The 26,016-nt window shown below is 37.3% G+C and overlaps 2 protein-coding genes across 4 annotated transcripts in view; one reads left to right on the top strand and one right to left on the bottom strand.

Annotated features, from left to right (window-relative positions):
* Positions 1-634: 634 nt before the first annotated feature.
* LOC104608343 (lysophospholipid acyltransferase LPEAT2-like) lies at positions 635-25,811 on the top strand. The gene is made up of 14 exons (XM_010274298.3): positions 635-1,241; positions 4,245-4,425; positions 4,613-4,672; positions 5,703-5,866; positions 5,983-6,046; positions 6,417-6,485; positions 9,316-9,411; positions 11,079-11,123; positions 12,237-12,307; positions 19,252-19,318; positions 19,503-19,553; positions 25,077-25,187; positions 25,295-25,342; positions 25,441-25,811. Exons 1-14 carry the CDS (start codon positions 748-750, stop codon positions 25,606-25,608), a joined length of 1,689 nt encoding a protein of 562 aa, XP_010272600.1. The 5' UTR covers positions 635-747; the 3' UTR covers positions 25,609-25,811.
* LOC104608341 (uncharacterized) overlaps positions 25,741-26,016 on the bottom strand; it is a 33,950-nt gene continuing 33,674 nt past the window's right edge. For 2 of the 3 annotated variants that reach the window (XR_016077528.1, XR_016077530.1), the window contains one exon: positions 25,785-25,996. Coding sequence is in view for 1 of the 3 variants with exons in the window: in XM_010274296.3 (XP_010272598.1) it covers positions 25,925-25,996 (72 nt within the window). In the remaining 2 variants the exon portion in view is untranslated. Of the gene's footprint in view, positions 25,997-26,016 lie in introns of all 3 variants that reach the window. The other variant, XM_010274296.3, reaches the window with a different exon arrangement.

The raw sequence follows: 26,016 nt of genomic DNA, 5'->3' as shown, positions 1-26,016 counted from the left end.
GGTAATCGTCATCTAGCATCTTAAGGACGGCCTCGCTGTTCTGGCAGGTGACCTCAGATCTTGGAAGGCTGCAGTAGGATTTCTGGGGAGAAGGAATCCAAAACGGGTAGCTTATATTTGGGCCCTTGCCACAATTTCTAGGTGCACAAGCTTCGAACTATGGGTCTGTTGATCGAGTTTCTTGTGCCAAGGTTCTGAGCATCATGAAGATGATATTGATCAATACAGGGGAAAATTGTCCTGACTGCGGACGAGTTGTTTTGATCCATTTGGGAGGAAAAGATAAACAGGACAAAGTGGAGAGCAAAGGAGATAAAAAAAGATGTAATGAGAGGGAGAAGAAGACAGGAAGGAATCAAGGCGATTTTCTTTCGTTGTTGGTTGGAGAGGGCAAAGGGTATTTTAGTAAACATAGGTACACAATAACTCGTATACGGGTAAAATGGGTATTTTAAAAAAATTATCATCCATTTAACGTTTCCGTCAGGTTTATTAATGGATGGGAGGTTTTTGTCGATTTTTTTTTGAATATAAGAGAGGATTTTGAAAGGTTTTATTATTATCAGAAAGTTCAGAGGAGGTTTTTGTATTTTACCCAAAAGAAATTATGGATACTCGTGGTTCGTGGATGGCCCATCCTGAATTCTCTTTCCGCCTCTCTCTCTCTCTTTCTGCCAAAGTGGTAGAGACACGCGAGACACGCTCTTTTCTTTTCGCACTTTCCGCTCTCCCCTCCCTCTGTTTCCAATGGCGGGAGATGATCTCAGCTCTCCTCTTCTCGCGTCCGAACGTCTCCTAGACTCTTCTCCCGAAGTCGAAGTGATCCTGGACATCGACGCTGATAGCACCGACCGCTGTGACAAACCTTCCATTCAGCGGTGCTCCGATCATCACGGCAATCACCAAGGAGCACAAGCACTTCTAGAGCCCCCTGATGATCAGAATCCATTTCATTTCATTGGTGCTGGTATCTTTTCCGTCCCCCCGCAGACGACCATCGATCCGTTTCGGAACCACACGCCCGATATCCAAGGTCTCTACGAATGGCTGAAGATTCTGGTCTGTATTCCCCTTGCGATTGCTCGGCTTGTCTTGTTCGTTCTCTCCCTTGCGGTCGGCTACGTCGCCACCCGATTCGCTTTACAGGGTTGGAAGGATAAGCAGAATCCGATGCCGAAATGGAGGTGTAGGTTCATGTGGATCACTCGCCTCTGTTCTCGTTCCATTCTCTTTTCTTTTGGGTAAGTTGCTGCCTAGGGTTTATCCTTTCTCTATCTGTCCTAAATTTCAGTGCAAACAGTTGGATTATTCTACGTTCTCGATTCATTATTCAATTAGCCAGAAAAAACAAATCACTGGATGCGTTTATAATCTCTCTCTCTCTCTCTCTTTCTCTCTCTCTTCATGGTACTTCTGTTATATGGAGAATTATAAGCTTGCGATGTTAGTGCTTATAGTTATTAGGGCATTAATGTGGAGACAACGACAACAATGAGTTTTGAACGCTGGATACTGCGGTGCTTACACATGGTTTACCATAGTAGCAGCCCCAAGGTCTTTAACCTATATAATTCTTGTGCTAACCGTTCCTTTACGCAATAGCTCTAAATCATGCTAATCCCTTGATAGTCCAAAAACTAGTACTTTGATTAGAACTTTCTGGTCATTTTTGAAACGCGGAGGTGATAACCAGATTTGTGCCTAGTCTAGAAGCCATGCCTGTGTTACAAGGTTTCCGGTAAAGCAGCTCGAGTTCAGTCTAACCGTCTAAGTTCGTATTGGTGTCTGACATTAGTTGGGATGCCCGGATCTTATATTAATAAGAAGAAGAGTTACAGTGACAGGGCGGAAGAGAAAAGAAGAAATAGAGAGAGATGCTACCGGTGCAAAACCAGAAAACTGTCAAAGAGGAAAGAGCTGGAGCACTTTGTTGATTTTTTTTTTTTTTCACACCGATCTTTTCACCATCTGAACATTGGGAATCGTTGAGGGGAAGAAAGAGAGAAAGTGGGATAGGCTGAACGAATAGACCAAATTGAGATGACATACACATGAGACGCTCCCAAATGTAGGCAGCATTGCTGAATGAATAAACAGCCATTAGATACAACATTTTGCTATAAGTTTATATATAAATATATATTTGATAATACTATAAGTTCATCTATTACATTATTATTTTTTTAAAGAGAAAGAGAAAATCGAAAAGAAATGTTAAGTGGCCTCTCAGAAGCATGATTTAACGATTGTTGTCCTTCATTACTGTTCTTTCCATGTTCTGGAGGTCTTTCATTAGTGGCTATCTTACCGATGAAAAAAATACTTGCTGTTTGTACAGCATTTCAACTACTAGCAGTTGAAATGCTACTACTACTACTACTACTACTACTACTAATAAGCATCAATATTACTTTTTTTTTGAATAAGGTAAGGTAGTTTTTATTAAAAAAGAAAAGGAAAGAAAGTATACAAGAGGTATACAAAAGGAAAACACGAGAAGGCAGGAAGACGGCTACTCTAGCTGACCGAGTTGCTTCTGCCTCTGCCTCTTCTACCCCTCCCCCTGGTGCTGCGTGCCCCTCAGGAAGGAGGATTAGCAACCGGCAAATCATAACAATCCATATCCATCAATAACTTGGATTTTTCTGCTCCTGAGCGGAAGCTCGAATGTGCAGATGAAAAATCCGACCACGAGCTCTCTGTCTACACATCTTATCCGAGACAGGACAAAAGTCATTCCTAGAGGCATGAGCCTTCACCTCGTCGGCGAAATTAGCTCTAAGCAAGTCCTGTATTTGAGGTTCTTGCTCCACTGGGTAGGACACCCCTAGAAGCTTCACGAAATCCATCGCTTTCTCCACCTGATCTGCACCAACCACTTGTGCAGAGCAACCTTCCTCCTCTTGCAGGTCAGAGTCAGACAGGGATTCCCGATTCACTCACCAAATCTCCATCAAAACTGGTCTCACCTTGTGCCAGACAAGATGTCAAACCTGACTGCATTTTGGTCATCACCACGCAAAGGGTTCTAGATTTGATTCTCAAATCTAGAACATTGGGAACTATGCTGGAAGGTGTTGAATGGGTGAATTATTTTTCTTCCTGATTAATCTTGACTGGAAAATGAATCATGCATTATTTTATCTGTTCATATTTCTCTTCGTGAAACGTGGGTAATCTCATTTAAGTTGCAGATAGGATTTGTAAGTGTTTTGGTCCATGACTCAACCAAAAAGAAGAGGTAAAGTGATGTGGAGAGCCACTAGAACTGCAATTCTATGGACAATATGGGATCTAAGGAGCAATGTAGAACACTGGATATTATTATTGAGAATATTACAATGGATATCTGCAAGGATTTTTCAATGGACAACATGATCCGATTTTTTTCTTTTGATGGATAAAAAGAACATATATTAACCATAGCCAAAATTACACAAAAAATTCCCGAGCTTGTCCAGGGGTTCCTCCAAGCATCCACAGGATAAAAATGAATTTTGATGGCAGGTCACTTAGAAATCCAGGGCCCTGGGGTATTGGGAGAATCTTTAGGGATGATTATGGATCTTTATTCAGGTCCTATCCTACTGGCTATGGAGACTCTTTTAAAGAAGAAATTTTTGCATCATTGAAAGGCCCAAGACTAGCTAAGCAGCTGAATCTCAGGCATATCGAGGTTTAAGGGGATTCCATGCTAGTGGTGGGCTGGTTGAATAATAAGAACAACAGATTTTGGCATACAGGCAAGTTTTGAATGAATGAAATTAGGCAGCTAGCAAGAGAGGTAGAGATCTGCTTTAGATAGGTTTATAAACCAGCAAATGGTTTGGCTGATTCCCTAGCCAAACAAGGGGTATCTAAAGAGCAATTATTTTGGGATTCTTTGCTTGTTTAATGGGGTTAGGGGTTTGACTCAGTGGGAGCTGAAAATTGTATATTTCTTTGTATAGGTTTTGATTTAATAAAAGTTATTTCTGTTACTGATAAAAAGACACTCAAAATCAGTTGGACATGGATCATTTTCATTATTGGTAATTTTGAATGTGGAGATCTATGTCTCCTTTGTTTCGATTTTCTTGCAACCTACAATAGATTATTTAACACAAATTCTTACATTCCAATGAATTGTAGAAATTTGAGAGGCTTCATGTTATCATAGTGTTATCTCCTTTTTCCCTTAATCATTGACTCCATTGATTTTACAAGTTTAAAATAATGCTTTATTTTTATTCTTTTTGTTTCAGCTATCATTGGATAAAGCGCATAGGAAAACCAGCTCCAAGGGAGATTGCTCCAATTGTTGTATCTAATCATGTAACATACATTGAACCAATTTTCTTTTTCTATGAACTTTTTCCAACCATTGTTGCTTCTGAGTCCCATGATGCCATACCCTTTGTTGGAACAATTATCAGAGCAATGCAGGTAATGTAATGCCTCTCTTTCCTTTGTGGTTGATTAGACTATTCTTCTGATGGTTGCAATTTTATTTTATTACCAAAAAAAAATCTTCTGATGGTTGCTGGTATTTAAGAATGCATAATCTGTAGTTGTTTGTTCTATGACATGGTTAAGGCCTGATTTATGTTTTCCCTATGTTGTATTTTCTTAGGTTATTTATGTTAATAGGTTCTCAGCACCTTCAAGGAAGCATGCCATTAACGAAATAAAGGTAGAAAAGGCTCTACTTCTCAAATGAACTATTAACATTAACTTTCACTTTTTCTTTTCTTTCTATGATCAAGTAATAAGTTCAGGAAAGATACACTAAATTCATTATATGACATAATCTCCTAACTGCAATTAACTATAATTCTTTGATCTGTTTGGAAATGTCAAGGAAGTGGCTAAATGGGATTGGTTGGAACCATGTGCATTGCCCGCAATATGAGAACAAGTCAAGTCTCCCATTTTTCAGGCACTGCATTTCTTTTTCTTATCCATATCTGATACTCATTTCCTTTTTCTTCTTTCTGCCTCTCATAGATGTCTGAACTAAACTCAGATGGTTCACAGCCAGATAGTCAAGAATCTCTCTCTCTCTCTCTCTCTCTCTCCAGCATGATCCCTTGACATTGTCAAGTCAGCTTAATTAGTCAGCAGGTGTTGTTCTTATCTTGGTTCTAAGTGCTAACCACTTAAACAGCATCAATACAAGCACCTCCTGGATTCTTTCTAAGATTCTGTTTTAAGGCCTTAAAACAACATTGACATAACCACCCTCCACCTAAGATTCTCTGTTAGTTTGGAGTTCAAAAAGAATCCTTTATTCTTCATCCCACCCTTTTTTTTGATCAGTCACCCTTTTACTCATGGAGTTTACACCAGAAAAGAGCTTACCACATGTTTAAAATAATCTCATAAGAGAGACATGATTGTTGACAATGTTGACTGTGTACTGTGCCATACACAAGGGGAATCAGTCAATCACATTCTTGATTCTTCTGTAATTTACTAGCTTGGCTTAGGTAGCAGAGGCTAGCCTAACAGAGAAAAGGCTGGTGTTCAGCACTGCTTGTACATATGCTGTTCTTCTATTCACTTTCAATAAAATCTTTATTGTTACCAATAAAAAAATTACAACAAACACTTGAATATGTGCCTTTTTTCTTACTTTATGGAAATAAGCTCGAAAGGGGTAGTTTTATATCAATTTATAAGCTATTTGATACAGAAATGTGTTTTCAAGGATCTGAATACAGAGAAAGGCTTCATGCGATAACTTTCCTCGAGTTCTATTGTTTCCTGAGGGTACCACAACAAATGGAAGAGTACTCATATCATTCCAACTCGGTGCATTCATTCCTGGTTTTCCAATCCAGCCAGTGGTTGTTCGCTATCCCCATGTGCACTTCGACCAATCTTGGTAGGACCTTTTTTGCTTATAAATTTCCTGTACCTCAAGTAATACCTTTTTTGATTATTATATTCCAAACAATATCTTGTTAGCTGTTGCTTCATTTGATATGGCATTCTGTTTAGGGGACATATTTCTTTGGCAAAGCTCATGTTCAGAATGTTCACCCAATTTCACAATTTCATGGAGGTACACACTCTTATCCTACACATGTTAATTTTTATCATATCTTCATCATGTCGTTTCAAGTATTTGCTTATTAACCTTTTCTAGACATTGAATATTAAGTTGTTGCTGGAATTTTTTTCCTGTTCTTCCTCTTCATTAGCCAAAAATGAAGCAACTATACCTGATAGCTGATGCCAAGATGATTCCTTCTTGTTTCCTAAACTGTTGTACTTGCTACATTTCTCACTGTATCTATATATCACCTTCAAGTGGTCTTAAACATTTTTCTAGTTCATATTAACTTATCTCTCATAAATTCTTCTAATTGGTTTCTGAATTCTGACACTATTATGAAGTTTTTAATTAAGTATTCTCATTCTGAATTTTACAGGTAGAGTACCTTCCCATTGTTACACCACTAGAGGGGCAAAAAGAAAGTCCTGTTCATTTTGCTGAGAGGGTGAGGACATATTAAGTATCCTTTCTTGTTGAACATATTAACTGTTTTAACAGAACAAAAAAATACTTCAAGTTCAAATAATTATTACTTGCTTGGCAGAATTTGGCACTCAGAACTATAAAACTTCTTGCTGCCACTTGCAACTTACAGTAGGGACTATCTTTAGAATTGTTTCTCATCTTGTTCATGAAACAGAAGTCTATAAAACTTCTTGCTGCCACTTGCAACTTACAGTAGGGTCTTTATCTTTTAGAATTGTTTTTCATCTTGTTCATGAAACAGAAGTCTATATGTGCTCCAAATAAAAAATATAAATCGAGGAAATTGGGTGCAATTAATGGAGGAGTATGAGGCAACTAGCAATGCGTCTAAGAGGAAATATATATTTATTCAACTGGAGGCACTAATCAATTCAGCACCATCTTTCTCATGGCTGAAGCCACTGAACTTGATGGTGTCCACTCAAGAAATTGGAGAAACCCCCTGTCCACTCCTCCCCCATGTCTTTGTTGACAAGAAGAACCTGTTCAGATCTCTCCCTTTTCTTGGCTGGATGCCTGGCTCAGTGAAGCAACTTGTGTGACTCCTGGTGTCTTTAGCCCCTGATTAGATCCCTACTCTTCACTCTCCACCACAAACCTAAGCACATAATTCTCATCGGCAACCACCAGATCCTTGTTCTTTGTAATCTCATTCAATGACTTCCCCAAACGAAAAGATGCAGGGAATATGCAAGACTCCTGTTTATGTTTATCTTTTTACAAATTTGATGAATTGCCTCTCCGAAGTGCATTCCCTATTTCCTTAAAAATAGGTTTATACCACACATTGAAGGATGAACCCAAAACTCTCACCCACAAGGAACAAACTTCTAGGCAATTTTATCAGTGCAAACTGAGGAACCCATCTCCCCCAGATGAACTCAATGACCATTGAAGGTATTGTGTCTGTGCTGTGCTTCATAAAATTCAATGCTTCATCTTTCAAGGAAAGAATAAACAGGAGACCACAGTCAAGCTTTCTCACCTTTGGTTTGCATCAACATTGCCATCCTTTAGCCACCCACATCTCCACCTTCTAGATTTCCTAGCTTGTATCTTCCAACCACCTGACAAGGCACTTATACAAAAATTCTTCTCTCCTCGATTCCTTCTTTTCTTACCACCACTTTGTTATCTCCACCACATTCCTGAAGCTCTATCCTTCTCTTTAAGACCTAGGTCAACAGCATCAATGGCTAAGCACTAATCCTATGTCTTAGAGTATCAAAGAACATCCTGCCTCCCTATGGAGGAGGTTGGAGAACTCAAATACCCACTCTAGACACTAATTGACAATGTAGGATAGTATGGAAGGCAGCTAGGGCAGCAACTATTTGGACAATATGGGAAGAAAGAAATGAAAGAATATTCAAGGAAAGGTGCAAAACCTTAGAAGATATTATAGCGAGTATAAAGGTAAAGGCTGTTCAGTGGGTAAAAACATTGAACATTTCAACTGGTTTCAGTAGATGATATCCAAAGAGCTTGGAATGAAGTAGCAAGCTCTTCCACTTTGAAGGACAAAATAATAATGGAATTGAAGCCCCCTCCAAATAATAGAATAAAGCTGAATTTTGATGGAAGTTCCATGGGTAACCCAGGATTGTCAGGAATTGGAGGTGTATTCAGGGATGCAAAGGGGAAGGTGGTGTCACTGTTCTCTAGTCCGATTGGAATGTGGGGCTCTTCAAGAGCTTAAGTGTTAGCTTTACTCCAAGGAACAAAGATAGCAAAGCAACATGGTTTTCAGCATGTGGATGTTGAGGGGGAGTCAAAACTGGTGATCTCTTGGATGAATGACAGCAGCCCAGGCATGTAAATTCACAGACATACTATAAGAGAGTTCAAGAACATCGCGAAGGAGTTAGGGGCAATTTTTAGAAGGGTGAAGAGAACAGCAAATGGGATGGCTGACATCTTGGCTAAACAAAGGTTGCATAGGGAACAACTTTTTTGGGCAGATTTGTAATTGATTCATATAACATAAATATTGTGTAATATGTTCTAATTGAAATTAATGAAATGAACTGTTTGCTGATTAAAAAAACCAAAGTTACAATGTCTTAAAAAATAAGATAAATGCAAAATCACCTGAGAAATGACATAGGCCTCTTAGTAGACACAATGGACCCTAAAACATACAATAGGGAATCTTCCACAGACCAAATGAATAAGCAATTAACATTTGAAGATTGGGTAATCCAATCTCTTCTGATGCAAATTTGGAAGGAATTGAGGTAAAACAGCATAGATGACCCAAACTTATGTGATCAAACATTCGTTTGTTCATTTTTCTTTCTTCTTTTTCTTATGTGTGTGTGGGGAGGTGTTGTACCTAGTGTTTTGTAGCTACACTAATTTGGGGCTATTTTTCTCAGAACCAAATGTAGTGCCTGCAAGACATACTTTTATTATAGAAGTAATTGCAAGCATCAGTACTTCTGTTAACATGATTTTCCTCTTTCAGCATCTTTCATGGCAGTTGATACATGCTCCTTTTGCTTTACATTTCAAGAACATGCTTCATTCTAGTTAATGCAGAATTTTTGGACCTGTAGGACTTATCTTGTAGGTCAGCTGATGTATTACACCAAAGCACTTGATGAGCGATATTTTGTATTTTAAAATATTAAGCATCTTTTAGAAGTGTGCAGTTATTTTGCATTACTTTCAATTTTATAATTCTGTCTCCTGATATTTACTCATTTCATTCTTGATCTAATAGTCACTTAGATTCTGGTGTAATAAATTTTTACTTGCAAGTTCATACTTAATATAATATTTTGCAGACTAGCTATGCTATTGCAAGTGCACTCAATGCTGTCCAAACATCTCATTCCTATGGAGACCTAATGCTTCTGGCACAAGCATCCAAGTCAAAACAGGTAAGAAGTGCTCCTTTTGCAAGCTATCTCACTAGGTTGGTCTTTATTTTGTACCTTTTCTCCATCTATTTCCAACCATTGATAGGTGGAGTGTTTTACTTCCTCTCATTAATTTGTGTTCTCTAAATGCTATTATCAAATGAAAACTCTGCAGTGCCAAATAAATATGCACCTATTGCAATGATACAATTAACCCTGCTACTGCGAGAAAGATGATATTATTATCCAATTTCAATGGTGACTTTTTTATCAATAATTTTATTGGTTACTTTTAATCTTGATATTCGGGGATTTCTGTGAAAGCACATTTGTACTTTAGTTCCATTAACATTAATTAATCATTTATTGATCCATAACATATTATACCAGCATATCAGGTGCTAGCCCTGAGTGGATCATGCACCGTATTATAGGTAATTGGATATTGATAAAAGAAGAAAATGGTATCTCTGTTGGTTGAGTATATTGTGAAACTTTGTCCTACAAATGTGCCTTAGAGCTTGCTGTCTTTCCCTATGTGAATCTTACAGTTTCTTTCTTCATAGGCCAGTTTGACAATAAGAGTAAAGGATTCTTGAGTAACAGTAGGTCATCATCATCCAAGTCTTATCCCAACTATATGGGTTTGGCTACATGAATCTTCTTTCACCAATCATCATTCTATTCTGTTTAATGCCATATCCACTGTTAAATTATGAGGGTTTATATCATTTCTTACCACTAAGGTCTGTCCTTTTTGTTCTACCCTAGCCCTTCTAGCCCCTTCAGCTTGCAAAATTCACTTCTTATGGGTGCTATTGACGGTCTTCATGACCAAATTATCTTAGTTTTATTTATTTTTTCTCTCATTTTATCACTTATTAGAGCTACTCCTAGGTTCCTTCAAATGACTTCATTTCTAACCCTATCCTTTCAAGTTTTTCCACATCCATTTCAAGCTCTCAGTATTCTTGAGTATTAGTAGGTATTAAGTAGCAAATAAAAATTGATATTTTGCAAACCCCTCTTTTTTGAGGTTTGAGTTGGCATAGTTAATATTACTTTTAATTGGGTTGTCTTCAGTTGATTGCTTTCTGATCTGATTTGACATGGCCCATTCCTGGTCCAGTTCCTAGGCAAATATTCTTTTATATATCTATTTCATATTGATATCTAGCATATTATAACTGATGAATGTCTTTCTAAACCTGCTTTTAGTGATCCCATGGATCTGGTTGTCATTGATTGTCTTTATGGTGAACAGTTCCCTATGTAGAGGGGTCCTCTCTAATATCTACATGGGTACATGCTTCTCGAATATATAGATTCTCACTTTTCAGACAATCTGCAATTGATTCCCTTAGCTCTACAAAGTAATTACTAATATATTCAGTGTGTACTCATGTCTTAAGTTGAAATAATTATGATGAAAATTTCCATTTATTTAACTAGTTCTTTTATGTTAACCTCCTATTATAGGTTTAACATCATCTCTTTGCCCCAAGTTGTTCCCAGAAGGGTGATATCTTTCTTGTTCCGGTTTGTCAGTAATCATAAAATATGGTGCTTTACATGCATATATTTATGTTTCCAGTAATTGAGTTAAAATTTTAACCATGAACTATGCTTGTCTATTCATTTATTTATTATTGTTGTTTATTTACCATTATTTTATTATTATGTTGCAGGAAAAGGCCTCAAGTTATATGGTGGAAATGGCTAGGGTGGAAAATGTGAGTCTCCATGTTGAATATCTTGATATCTACATATTTCCTTTTGGCTGTGCTTTAAGAGCTGGATATGTTTCCAGGAATGCATGTAGTAAAAATGTTTAGGTATGAATTGCTGTCTTTAGGCAAAGAGTGTGTAAAATGGAAACAAATTTTTTAATTCATGAGGCTACTTGCTTATACGATGAATATAACTAGGAAGTGTACTGAGAGTAATCCATAATCTACACCTTTTTCTGATTGTTAATCTATAATCTACATTTTGAAAATACTTAATACAGGACTATATATTAATTTATTAACAGAAAGTATTCCTTTCCCATCGGAGTGAGGCATCAGGGACTTGTTGAGCCCACAATGTATTTTGGCTGAAATATGTTATTTCCAAGGAAAATTAATGGGTTCACAGTGCAAATTGTTGTCTTTTTGTGATATTTCTCAAAATATTGACACATGGAATACATCAGCAGTAATATTGCTAATATTCTATTGAATTATGTAGTTCTAGGCATTCCTTGAATGGATATTTCTGGAGAATCTGGACCCTCATAAGTGAAAAATCTTGTGAACATGATAAACAAATTTTGGAATATCGCAAGCAAACAATGCTATTTTTATCAGCAAATGCCTTTGCTGATAATTTGGCAGAACAGGGGATGGGTAGGGGTCAATTGTTTTGGGCAATACTGTAATTCCCTTTTAATCCTTTGGGGGAGAGTTAAGCATTTTATCTCTCCCTAGTTCTCTGTATGTATTTGTGATTCTATTAATAAAATTGCTCTTTGTTATTGATCAAGAAAAGAAAAAACAATGCTATTTTTATATCATTTACAATATTTGCAATTTCTGAACGACTTCCCAATGCACTGTATGCCACTGAAGCTATAAAGTATAAACAAAGAATGCCCCCCAAAAAGGAGATCTCTTAAGAAACTTGTTTCCAATAGAACTTGAAAAGATGTTATTTGTAGCAATCCTGTTTAGTTGAGGGTTCCCTCATTAATTCCTACTGTTTTATCCTAGGTTGCTTCTTAAGAATTTTCTAAATTACTTTTATACTTGCTATGCTGGAATGAAGAGAAAAGCTTAATTGTTTCCTCCTATTTCTTTCCACAGCTGTTCAACATTAGCACGCTAGAAGCTATGGAATTCCTGGAAAAATTTCTTGCCATGAATCCAGATCCTAGGTAATGTCTAAGCAGCATTATTGTAGTACTGTTTTGGTTCAACATCATATCACATTGATGTTGAATGCATGTTCAACAGTTAATAGTTATTATTTTGTTTTGATCTTTTGTAGTTAGTCATTATATATCATTTTAGAACATGGAAGATCCATGGAGTGAATTTCTTCCCCAAATGTTAGGAAAAAGTGTAACATAGAGATCTGTAATCTGAGAAATTGTTGCACCTGTAGGAGACCAAGCATAAAACCCTTGCACATATATTGCTTTTTATAGTAAAGGAAATTTTATAAAATAAAAGAGAGGAAAACAAGAAATGATAACAAGATATCACTGAGTACAAAGGCAGAATGTAAAACACCACTTGACCCTAGACAACGAGATTTCTGAATAATTTATATTGAACAAAATCCCCCAAACCATTTAATAGAATAAGAACCTATCCACAAAATAACATAAACTTCACCATTCTAACAGAACAAAGCAAAACAACATTTAAATGCCCCTATCTCAGAATTATAACACTCTCTCCTCCAATGCTATGCTTCCTGAAAATTGGCCCATCAATCTCCAAATTGAAGTATTACAATTAATGATCTTCTTCATGCATTCCTACAGAAGAAATATCATAATCCCAATCATCCATTTCCACATACATAAGACCCCTAACAATCTACAAAGTTACTACCATACCGTGGATTCTGAATTTTTATCTTCTTCTAACTACTCAAAATTTCCTTGCATTTTCTTCACCTCCTTAAAGGAAAAGGTCCAGACTTTTTCCCACTTGAACTTCTCTTCCAACCACTCCTCTAACTCTTTTCTGTCAACTTGAAAAACTCCATTTACCGGGACAACACCTCCCTCTTCTTGGTTTGACTTCATCTTCCTTTCTGACTCGGATTGTTTAGTACCATTGCACTCCCCAACAGATGCCTTCATTGAAATCTATATCTAAAGCCAAATCAATCATTGGGCCCTCAGATGTAGAAATCACTCTCCTAATTACCTGATGTGTCTCACTAGCACCACCTGATGACAAACAACCAGTGCTTTCACATGCTGAATATTGGTACAAGTCAAAATTTTATTTAAGGAAGCAACCCAATTAACATGGAATAAATTTGATTGTCAATTGTTAATCAAGTTGTAGAGAATTAAGTGACCTACTAAAGTTTGCTAATTTCTGGGTTGCTTTATCATTTGACAAATGCCTTTGCTACTTTGTGATGCAAAAACTAAATAGTGTCCCAATTACTAATGTAAAATGTAAATGATGAGTAGGTGTAATACCTTTTTCTTTTAACTTTTTTTTTTCCTGGTGAATGGTGATTTTTTTTTTTATTTTTTAATTTTGGATAGATGAATGGTGATTTTTTATTGCTCTAACAGCATGGATATTTGATGTTTATGAGTGATGTTTCTTTGCATAATTTCATAGAAATAAAAAGCAAGTGAGCCAAGATTGGTATTGCTTTGCATTGTTTTACACTAGAAGGTAGAAACGACCCTATGATTTGGGCCTGGTTTATGGTGGTATCAAATAATCAAAGTTTCCAAGATTTTGAGTATGCCAACTTTATTTTACTATTAAAATTAACAAACATTAAAGTAGCTAGTCTAATACTAATACAAACATTAAAACGGTGGTGAGTGAAAAATACAAGAAAAGAGGGGGGAAAGGGAAGAGAGAGAAAATTGGTTAGACCCCCAAAGGGGTTGCACTACGTACCCTCCAATGAGGGATCAGGCCACTGTAGCTCTCCAGTGATTGAATTCCAGAAGAGAGTGAAAATCGGTGGAGAGGCGTGGTTCACATGTTGGTGGAAGGGAGAGAGAATTTGGGTTTGGGGGTGGGCAGAGTTCATGTCCCCATTGAAAATGGGGCTATATATAATTCCTTTTTTTACGTTTCTTATTAATGAACTTTAACTTTCTAAAATTTTAAGAATTATGCCAAGTTAGCATAAGTGGCTAGCTATCTACGTCAGTCACCAGTCAAGGATTGACTTGGTTTGCTATCCTGGGCAGGATCGGCCTAGCTCGGTTCGGGTTCAAGTCAGGTCAACTAGGTCTATGGTCTTTTGTAAATCTATAATCTTACACCAGCATCAATAAAAAAACAATTTTTATTTATGACACCTATTTTTCTTTAATATGGTTAATATAAATTATTAGAGATTTGCCCAAATTATCTACAATTTTTGTATTTATTTCTATTTTAAAATTTTATTATTTAGTTATGAAATCATGGGTTCACCCATTTGACCTGGATGGTTGAATTGCTTAGCTCCCACCAGGATGGAAGAATTGTTTTGTTATTGGGTAAGTTTTAAAAGAACATGGGTTTTATATTGTTAAAAGGTATTGAATAAATATAGGATTTAAAAAAATACCTAAAATATAGGATTCAATGAGTGAGAATGGGAGTTAATACCTTAAATGTAAGATTTAATGAGAAGGAATTGAGTGAGGTTAAAAGTAGTTCAAATTACATTTTCTGCCTTCACAATTAGAGGGACCACTATGGATTAGAAAAGGATAAAAAAAATTAGAGAGGGACCAAACTCAAAAATATAAGGGTGTTTTAATCAATAATAGGATTCAATAAAAGATTATGGGAGTTAATACCTTAAATACTTAATAAGAGGGAATTAAATGAGGTGAAAGTACTAGAAATTAATGGCAGCAAAATATGGTACAGAGAATGGTGGCTGGATAATGAGGTCTGACCCATCCCCTCTGGGCTGTTCCATTTGGAAGAAAATCATGGAGGTGGCTCCACTTTTTATGGGAAGGTATCTCCTTCACGGTGGGCTTGGGTCATAAACTGAAATTCTGGAAAGACAGCTGGTGTGGGAGCAGGCCCTTTACAGAGTTCTTTCCTCAGCTGTTTCAGCTAGCTGAAAATCAGGAGGTGTTGGTGGTGGATTGTTATGAACCGAGAGACAATTTCCTTTCCTGGAACCCCTACTTCAGAAGACATTTCCACGATTGGGAACTTGACCAAGTGATAGAATTATTTCAGCTGCTAGTCATTCAATCTTTAAACCAAGGAGAAGAAGACACGCGGATTTGGAGATGGTCAAAGGATGGCTTGTTCTCAGTCAGTTCCTTTTCTAGAAGCTTAGTTGAAGGCAACAGAGCTGAGGTCCCTGCTGAAAAAATTTGGAATTCAATTCCCCCTCTAAAGTGAATGCTCTGTTGTGGGCTATAGTGCTGGATAAAAGTCTCTCAAAACAGAACCTGGTAAGAAGAGGACAACATTCACTTATTCCTCCACTGCCCAGTTGCTGCGGAATTGTATTATGGTGCTGGGAGATTCAAGGCCTGTCAAGATTGGCAAAAGATGTTTGGAAGACAATCCCGGCTGCTATAATAAATGCCATATGGGAGGAAAGAAATAAGAGACTTTCAAAACTGCTCCAAGGAAGCCAATAGTTTAATCTCCATCTCCTATGGGGGGCTAGTCTCCTGGACAGCTGCTGTAAAAGGTCTCCAAAGTAGGGTGCTTGGGTTGCAACTGGGATCTTGTAGTTTATTTGAGTTGTAATTATGTACCTAGGCCCCTGGTCCGGGTCTGCTGCTCCTGAAAAGGGTGCTTTGTAATCTTTGTCTCTTAATAAAAATTATATTACCTTTTTCGGAAAAAAGTACTAGAAATCACATTTTCTGCCTTGACAAGTAGAAGGACCAAATTCAAAAAAGTACTCTCATTCTTACTTTTAATAGTAGTATAGATGTAGATAGGGTTCTGTACATGTTGGGTATCAACCTGATCCCAACCTAACTTGACTAAATATTCCAAGTCTGTCCTGCCCCATGAATAGGGTGGGCTGGGTGATTCAGGGCATGGAGCCAAAATGAGATAAATTGTGAAAATTATTAATAAACAAATGAGCAAATAAAAAATAAAAGAAGAAAAATGTAAGAACACTTGAAATTCACATATAAAACACTTTAGATCTATGATATAGCAATGCAAAGTTTACACACCATTATCTGAATCTGATCGGGTTGTAACCAGTTGACAAGTCACAACCCAAATTCAACCTTAACCTGACTAAGGACATACCAAATTCGTCCCAATAGAGGTGGGAGTGGGTGGATTACCCAATTGACCCACACAATTCACATCCCTATCAACATATAACAGAATCAGATCCATATGGGTCAACTTCTGTTGATCATGAGGTGCTTACTAGTGTAAGGTTGGTTAGAGCTTAACATTCAATAGTTAAGTGAGGCACAAGGATCTTCTGATGTTTAATGTGTAAACCTCAAGGTATGATCCTTTAAGGCTTTAACCTTATGAAATCTCATTCTTTTAAGAAAACGCTTCAAAAAAAAAATCTCTCTCCAAACAGGTGTATCTTGTGCAATTTAGACAGTGAATCTGCCTTTCCTATTTTCATTTCTTGCCCCTTTGCAGGTTATATTTGGGATAGAATTTTTGCTCTTACTACTCCAAGAAGTTTGGATAGGGATCCATCTACCTTTAAGTGGCCAAGAAAAAGGGGGAGGATGATGCGGACGTGCACAAGGGCTGCTGTATTATGGATGATTTGGGAAGAAAGAAACCTCAGAATATTCAAAGATAAGGAAAGAAGTGTAGAGTTTATGCTTGACTGTGTGCTGGTGAAACCTCAGAATGTTATGGATGATCCATCTACCTTGTGCTTGTTCTCTGAATTTACTGTTGATGATTTACTCAAAAACTGGAGGGTGCTTGCAGGATCCTCCTCCAAGAAAAAAAAAAGTCAAAAACTTCTGCAACAGTGGGATCCACCAACACCTGATTTCCTCAAGCTGAATGTTGACAGAAGCAGTGTTGGTAATCCAGGCCCTTCTAGAATAGGAGTGTTAAGAAATGATAAGGGAGAAATCTTGGGGTGGTTCTTGGGACCATTTGGGGAAGGGAATTCCATAAGAGCTGAGTTGGAAGCAGTTTTGCATGACTTACAAAAAGCAATGGAGTTAGGCATTCAGAAATTGATAGTTGAAGGGGACTCTAAAGTGATCCTAAGCTGGTTGAGAGGAGAGGAAAAGAGTCCTTGGTGGTTCAGAAATGAGATAGCTGAGTTGGAGGCAGTTTTGCATGACTTACAAAAAGCAATGGAGTTAGACATTCAGAAATTGATAGTTGAAGGGGACTGACTCTAAAGTGATCCTAAGCTGGTTGAGAGGAGAGGAAAATAGTCCTTGGTGGTTCAGAAATGAGAAAAAAATTCAGAAGTCTGTCAAAAGATATGCAAATATCAATCTGGTGGGTTCCAAGGTCGGCAAACAATTTAGCAGATCAATTAGCAAAGCAAGGGGTTAGAAGAGAACAGACTTTTTGGGCATGGTTGTAATTCTAAATAGAAAAACTCTGGGTTTGACTTTCTGTTTATCTCTTGTTATTGTTACAAGGGTAGCCGAGGCTGCTCTCCATTGTAAATTTATTTCTTCTATATCAATAAAGCTCTCTGTTTTTACTGATAAAAAAAGTGAGAAAAAAATATAGAATATAGGTTCAATATAATACTGGAAAGATATGTTACCAGAAACATTAATAACCAATCAATCGGTATCATAAAAGTGGTAACCAATTGGGCGAGAAAAAAAGTGAGGAATTGAGTGATTGTGGGCCATATGCACTTTTGTGGCTGGTGTGGAGCAAAATGATTGGTCCTACATCTGGAGCAAAATAATTTTTCTCTCTACGGTATCATAGATTTTCCCATGGGAATATGCACAAAATCATAAGGGACTATAACCATATTTTTATGTAATGAACATAGATGAATTAAAAGAAAAACTTATAAGAACATATACATAAAAGGACATTGTTTTTATCTAATTAACTAACCATCATATACATAATAGGACTATGTTCTTATAAATACTTCAAGACTATTAAAAAGTTCCTAATGCAAATCTAAAGTTAAAATACGTCTTAAAACCCCATATATTTAAAAAAAAAATCAGAGACATGCACAGAAAAATTTAACCCTACATGAATTGATGTGCATAATGCATCATATGTTTTTGATACGAGGCATCTCAGTATTTGAGGCATGTGCTTTATGCTTTTAGGTGTGAATTTCTTGCTTGTGCACTTTGTATATTACCAATACCAAACCTGCAGAAAGAATAAATGTAGTGCCTCGTGATTGAACTGCTTTTGACATTGCCTTCTGTACATTTTTCTAAAATGTTGGAGGTGTGATGCTGGGCGTTCCACCATGTTGAGGTGTGATGATTGTAAGCCAGATTGCAAGAGACATAAGCCTCTTGAGTAAATATTTCTAATTAATGAATAATCCAAAATAATATAAAGATAAGGGTAAATTTCAAGGAATCTCCTTTTACTTTGGAGGGTTTATCACTTAACCCCCTGTACATTTTTTGTGACTCTTAGCCCCTTGTACTTTCATATAATATCAAACCACCTGATGGTGTTAACAGCGAGTAAATACCTAATTGCCAAAATGCCAATATGACATTTTTATGCTTTTAAAGCAAAAATCTAGACTAGGTGATGTCTGGTTTTGGTTAATAGAAGAGGACATGCATTGACACAACTTAGATGGCTTAGATCCATTGGTTCATTTATGGATACCATTTTGACAAACCAGACTTTTTATTTAATTTGGTACATCACTTGGATAAGCAAGATCAATCCACTGCTCTGGGAGACTGCTTTGATGATCTTTTTTGGATTGATTCGGTACACTATTCTATGCGAGAGTGTAGCCTGCCTAAGGTTATGATATTAGTGTAACCAAAGTGAACATTTTTTCATAGACTATGCCACTAGAAGCAAGTTATTGTGCCGATTTTCTTGAGTATTAAATAGTGGCAAGATGTTACATATGTTATAGTCTTGACAGTTTTGTTCTTCTTAACATGGAAGTTATAATAAGACAAGATTTATCAGATTCTCGTTACGTCTTCTTCTGCAGTGGACGTGCCAAGATCGATGACTTTTTGAGGGTTATGAAATTGAAAGCAAGTCCTCTTTCTGAGAAGGTTAGTTGCAAAATTGTCTATAATCTTTTGGTATTCCAGTTTCTTGGACATAAATAATTTATTTTTCCTCTTTTCCTTTTCCCCATTTGAACCTTACAATCTTTCATTGTTTTAATTCTCTCCATAGCTACTTGATATTTCATTTGTTAGTTATCTTGTTAATTTTCATTTATTACCCATGCAGATCTTCAGGTTCATAGATGTTGAGAAGTGCGGATCAGTTACATTTAGACAGGTAACTGACTGATTTATTATGCACTCACTAATTACCATTACTTGTTGAAATTCATAGAAGATATAGAAATGAATGTTCTCTGATTTGGCTATGCAGAGTTTTGTATTAGCTGTTGAATTGTTAGGCAAGTGCAGCTCATGGACATAGCATGCTTTTTCTTGATACATGTAATTTGCATGTTTGATAACAAATTGTCTGCCCAAATCAATGCCATTTTTTATAGAAAAAATGGTACTGCTAATATTATTTAGGCAGTTACTGTGACATTTCACCCTAGTCACTCTACCTCCCCTGTTTTTTTCTTTTTTTTTTCTTATTTATTTATATTATGTACTGAGGTTGTTTAACACTGAATATCTGGTTACACTTTCGTTATTGATGACCAGCATGAGAGTACTTTCTAGTTTCAAAAACTGGATGGGACATTGAACTCCAAAGAACCCCATCCAGTTTTTCCTGGTTTCACAGGATGGTTTAATGTCTCACCACTAAAACAACCAAGTGGAACCTAGTTTTTGTTTGGTCCATGGTTTCCCCATTTCAACTAGCTGGTTAGGCCCTTTTCATTTCCAATCAAGGCTTGCAATTTTGATCTGGAATTGATTGTGCATGTTAGTCAATAAAATATCTAGGTCTTTGGGAGGAAATCCAAGAATGGGCAACTTTTGGAATAGAGGTTTCTTGCTAGAAGTGTTGAGGAATAGAGGTTTTGGGGAGAGATGGTGTAAGTGGATGAAGGGTTGTATTACCTTTTGTCACTTCTTAATCTTAGTGAATGGAGTAGCTAGGGACTTCTTTTCTACAAAGAGGGGCCTTAGACAAGGAGACCCTTTGCCACCTTTCCTCTTCACCTTAGTAGTGGATGTCCTAAGTGTCTTGATTTCTAGGGCTGATTCAAGAAATCTACTGAAATGATGGAGTTTTGGAAGGCAACAAGTGATTGTCACTCACCTACAATTTGCGGATGATATCATTTTCTTTTGTGAAGGGGAAATTGAGGAGATGGATAATTTGAGATTGGTGGTGATGCATTTTGAGAGAGTCTCTAATCTTAAAATCAATTGGAACAAGAGTTGTGTAGCAGGGGTGAATTTATGGGATGATGAAGTGCAGTTGGTGGCTAGGGCTTTAGGTTGTGAGGAAAGTGGTTGGCCTCTAGTATATTTGGGTCTGTCCCTAGGGGGAAATCCTAGAACAGAAAATTTTTGGTACCCAGTTTTAGAAAGATTCATTAAGAAGCTAGCAAGGTGGAAGAGAAATTATTCTCACTAGGGGGTAGAATCACTTTAATCAAGTCCACTTTGGCCAACCTTCTGGTGTATTTTTTTTCTACCTTCAAGCTTCCTGCCAAGGTTGCCAATAAGTTAGAAAAGCTCATGAGAGATTTTCTATGGGAGCCGGGTGACTCAAAAAAGGACCATTTAGTGAAGTGGGAAGTAGTTTCTAGGAAAAAGGAAGCAGGAGGTCTAGGCATTGGCAATATTAGATTATGAAATGTAGCTTTGTTAGGAAAGTGGTGGTGGAAAGTATTCATGGGATGGCAACTAATGGATGGGATGTTGGCGTCAACCCTAGGGCTTTTCATTTCTCCCCTTGGAAAGCAATTGCTGGAGTCTCGTCTTCCTTTTAGCCTTTCATCAGATTTGATGTGTGTTCAAGTAATAAAATTTTGTTTTGGGAGGACCTTTGGCTTGGGAACACCCCCCTTAAGGATAGATTCCCGGTAATGTATTCTCTTTCCCTAAATAAATTCAAAACCATCTCCTCACTTTGTGTTTGAGGGGACTTGGGATTTGGGTTTGAGAAGAGGGTTGAGGGATTCAAAATTGGCTTCTGCAGATGAGTTATTCACTGTGTTGAATTCAGTTTTTCTAGATCTTTCCTACCCAGATAGTAGAATTTGGAAAGAGTCATCTTCGGGGACTTTCTCTTGTTCATCTTTCTTCAATGCCTTAGTCCAATCTTCTTTTGTGTCTGTTTCTTTCCTGCTAAAGAAATCTGGTATTCTCCTGTGCTGCCAAAAGTTAGGGCTTTTTGCTGGGAAGTGGCTCTTCAAAAGATCAATGCTATGGATGTACTTCAAAGAAAAAGGCCAAACTACAGCCTTTCCCCACATGCCTATTACCTTTGCTTAAGAAATGGTGAGACGGCACTCATCTTTTGATTTCTTGTCCTTTTGCTTATTATTTGTGGAATTGGTTCTCTTCTTTGCTTGGTTACAGATGGAAGCCCCCCTCAGGTGTGCTGAACCTTTTTGACTCTAGCTTCTTCCGACAACCAAGGAAAAGGGGCAGGGTAATGTGGTGAATAACAAGAGCTGCCATCCTATGGTCAATTTGGGAAGAGAGAAACAATAGGATCTTCCTAGGGCAAGAAAAAATCCAAGGAAGCACTTGTGGAGGTTGTCACCATCAAGGTTATGCACTGGTTGAAAGTACATCATATCTTCAAGGATTTCTCCTCAGTGGATTTAATTAGAAATTGGAGTGTTATAGCTATATCCTTGCCTTCCTCCCTTGTGGTACAAGATTGTTGGGTACCACCGTCTTAGTTCAAGGTGAAGCTAAACTTTGATGGGAGCTCCTTGGGTAATCCAGGTCCATCAGGAGTTGGGGGTGTGTACAGAAATGAGGAAGGAAAAGTCTTGGCCCTTTACTTGGGTCCAATTGGGGTGGGAGATTCATTAAGGGCAGAAGTAATGGCCTTACTTCAAGGTTTGAAATTGGCGAAACAATGGGGTATGCAGCAATTAGAAGTGGAAGGAGACTCCAACTCCAAGCTGGTAATAGGGTGGATGCAAACTGGAAACCTAGGAGTGTGGTCTCTTAGACAGCCTCTAAGAGAGATTATTAGCTTAGCAAGGGAGGTTGGGGTGCACTTTAATTGGGTAAGAAGGTCAGCAAATGGAATGGCTGACACTTTAGCTAAGCAAGGAGTTACTAGGGAGGCTTTGTTTTGGGCTTGTTTGTAAGTTTTTGATTTTCTTTTTCCATCCTTTTTGTGGGTGGTAAGCCTGTAATCTTTTTAATTATCTAATGAAAGTTATCGTTTCCTGTAAAAAAAAAAATCCAAAACATTGTCCACTTGGAAAAGGAGCTATATATTGTTGGGAGGTAGGATAATGCTAATCAAGTCCACTTTAGCTGATTTAGCAGATTCTCTTTGTCTTCACAATTTCTATGTTGGTTGAAAAAAGATTAGGGAAGATCATGAGAGATTTTTTGTAGGAGCCAGGTGAGACAAAGAGAGATCACTTGGTGGAGTTGGGAGATGGTTTGCAAGAGAAAGGAACAAGGGGTGCAATTGGAGAAGTTGAGGGTTAGGAATTCAACCCCAATTAGAAAATAGCCTTGGAGAGTTCCATTAAACTCAACAAACTGTGGCAAAATGGTGGCTAATATTCATGAGATGCTAGATTTGTTAGTAGAAACATTACCGTTAGTGTACATTTAGATCACTTGGTGGAGTTGGGAGATGGTTTGCAAGAGAAAGGAACATGGGGTGCAATTGGAGAAGTTGAGGGCTAGGAATTCAACCCCAATTAGAAAATAGCCTTGGAGAGTTCCATTAAACTCAACAAACTGTGGCAAAATGGTGGCTAATATTCATGAGATGCTAGATTTGTTAGTAGAAACATTACCGTTAGTGTACTTTTGGTATTTTTGAACTTTATTAGGTATGATGTGTGATCATGGAATTAAACAAGATTTTATGGGAAGACTTATGGTTGTGGGTGAGGGGAAGTTCTTTAAAAGATTGCTTTCTGACTCTTTCTCTATCTCCCCTAAGTCCAAATTTATATCTTTAATTTCCTTTACATTTGAATTTGGAACTGCTTGAGATTTTGGCTTTAGGAGAGATTTGGCAGATTTTGAAACCTTTAAAGCCCTGGATTTGTTAGATGCTCTAGAGGAGATTCGAAATTGCAGTTTATCTGCACGTGTTTTCTCTGTAAGGTGAGTGGAAGACTGCTTACCTACTATCTTCCTGCTCATTTGTCTCAAGTATTTGAAAGTGGTTCTTTCAGTTGGCCATTTCTTGGTGTAATGGTAAAATCTCAGGTGGATTAGTGTGAGAACATGGGTTCAAGTTTGAGAATAGCCACTTTGTGCATAAAAGGCCAAAAGGTTAGGTCCATACCTAGTCTACCTCTCCCAGATAGCTTGGACCAACATTGTGTAATGGCCTTTTTTATTTGGAAATGGTTCTTTTCTCTATTTGGTTGCAGGTACGCTTTTCCATTGGATGTGCAAGTTTCTTTAAACCTCTTACATATTACCAAGGAAGAGAGGGAAAAACTTGTGGAGATGCACAAGAGCATCAACAGTATGAACAATATGGGAAGAAAGGTTTGAGAGGGTCTTCAAAATTCAAAGTACACAGCAATGAAACAATCAACTAAATTCATTTCAATGAAGGGGCGTTCTACAATGTGATTTTTTTTCTGAAGAGTGAAAATTTGTTTTTGTTTTCAAAAACACAATTTGTTTTGTAAACAAAACTCGACAGTTCTTTTTTCTTTTGGTTTTCCTTATCTGTCAAGTGTCAACATAAGAAAAGTTGCTTTCTTTTAGTTTCTCATCTTATCTCCCACTTTCTTTGGAAGTTGCAACCAAATGCAATGTCAGGGAAATTAGTTACATGTTTTGGACCATGCCAACCTCTAGGCGGAAAAGTAGAATAAATATTTCTGCTAAGGTTGGGTCAAGACATGATAAGCTATGAGATGTTGGTCTAGCTGATATATTTTGTTAAAAGCAATCCATTACTTATGCTAATTTTTCTACAGTTTAGAAAGTTTCCAATAGAGGGGGCAACAAGGGTGCAGGATAAATAAATAAATAATAGCAGATAGAATTCTTTGCCTTTCAATATAAAAGCAAGAAAGGGGATTCTTTCTTACCTCAGGGCACTGAGAAATCTAAAGGGAATGGAGGAGGTTGTAAATTTGACAACAGAAAGGAATTGCTCAGCAAGCCAGCAAGCCGCTCTCTGGAAGGCAAGTGGCAGACATGAGGTGGATGGTGATCTTTCGATACTAGATTCAGTGTGCTAAAACAATTTGGAAAACAGAGTCTTAGCTATGGCTATCAGCTTAATTAGGGATTTTAATACCAGTAACAACCGAATAGTTGGATTACTGAGAGTGAGGAACATGTATTTGCAAGCAATATTGTGTTGGATCATCTTGAATACTGTTTAGCATCTTACTAAGCAGAGTTTGTTTTTTTTTTTTTTTATCAGTAAAACAGAAGAATCTTTTATTGACATAAAAAAGAATTTACATTTGTGAGCAGCCTTGGCTACCCTTGTAACAACAAGAAATTGAACGTGTTGTTTGGTCCAATAAATTATTTTATAAATTGGAAGTTTATTTCATGCAGTTGTCCAGAGTACCGATTACAGATTAAAAATAAAGAGCAAATATGATTCTTTTGGACCTTCCAGATTGTACTTCTTGCAATTTCATTATTTTAGCAGATACATTCTTTAACAGTCATAACTGTATCACGGAACATGCAGTTCTTCTTTGGATCAGCTTACATCCTTAAGCAGCCATTTTTCTGGCAAGCCTGTGAGTTAGCCTTCACAGAATGTGATTCTGGAGGATATGGTTATATCTTGAAACAGCAGGTATTTGTTAAATTATTGTGCCCCTCGATACTTTTCTATTTAGACTGTTGTTAAACCTGAAGTTATCAAATGAATGTACATAATGATGCTTAATCACATTGAAACAGTTGGGAGATCTTCTTACGGAGGCAATGCCAAACATATGTGAAGAGGAGGTAAGAAAACAAAACCTGCCATTTGGACAATTTATAACATGTATTATTTCAACCAATCATCATTTATTGGCATAGTTGTGTTCTTTTACTTTTAACAGGTCAGTCAGCTATTGCAGTTATTTGATTTAGATGGTGATGGAAGGATCAGCAGGAATGATTTCATGGCTTGCCTAAGAAGTAATCCATTGCTAATAGCACTTTTCTCCCATATTTTGGTACGCAAGGATTTAATAGCGGATGGTGGCAGGCTAGAAGAGGTTGTCTGATGCTCAGCTTGATGCAATTGCTGCATTACTGCCCTGCCTCCTTGTTTTCTTGTATTTGTTTGCCGACTTGGGGTGGGGGAATTGTGGGGGTGAAGAGTTGGCTCCATAGAGTTTTTCTTGCTATGGTAGCTTCTCTAATATACAACAATGTAAAATGCTTCTTGAATTAGTTTCGGTAAAGTAAACATCGCTTTGAATGTGTATTTTCTATTTACAGCAAAAAAAAAGAGTATCAGATAATTGAGAAAAAACGTTAACTTATGCCATACAAATCGGATGATAAAAGATTACAACATTTACAGTAGTAATATTATCTTCACATCACAGTACATTTTTCTTTTGACTTGGCGTCCTGTTTGGAAGAGGGATTACCACTGGTCCTTGGCGCCTGCAGCAATTCATATTATT

Source organism: Nelumbo nucifera, chromosome 6 (genome assembly GCF_055504915.1).
Source record: "Nelumbo nucifera cultivar China Antique chromosome 6, China Antique-T2T, whole genome shotgun sequence".
Taxonomy (NCBI): domain Eukaryota; kingdom Viridiplantae; phylum Streptophyta; class Magnoliopsida; order Proteales; family Nelumbonaceae; genus Nelumbo; species Nelumbo nucifera.
The sequence above is the reverse complement of the archived record's forward strand: the minus strand, read 5'-3'. Positions and strand labels throughout refer to the sequence as shown.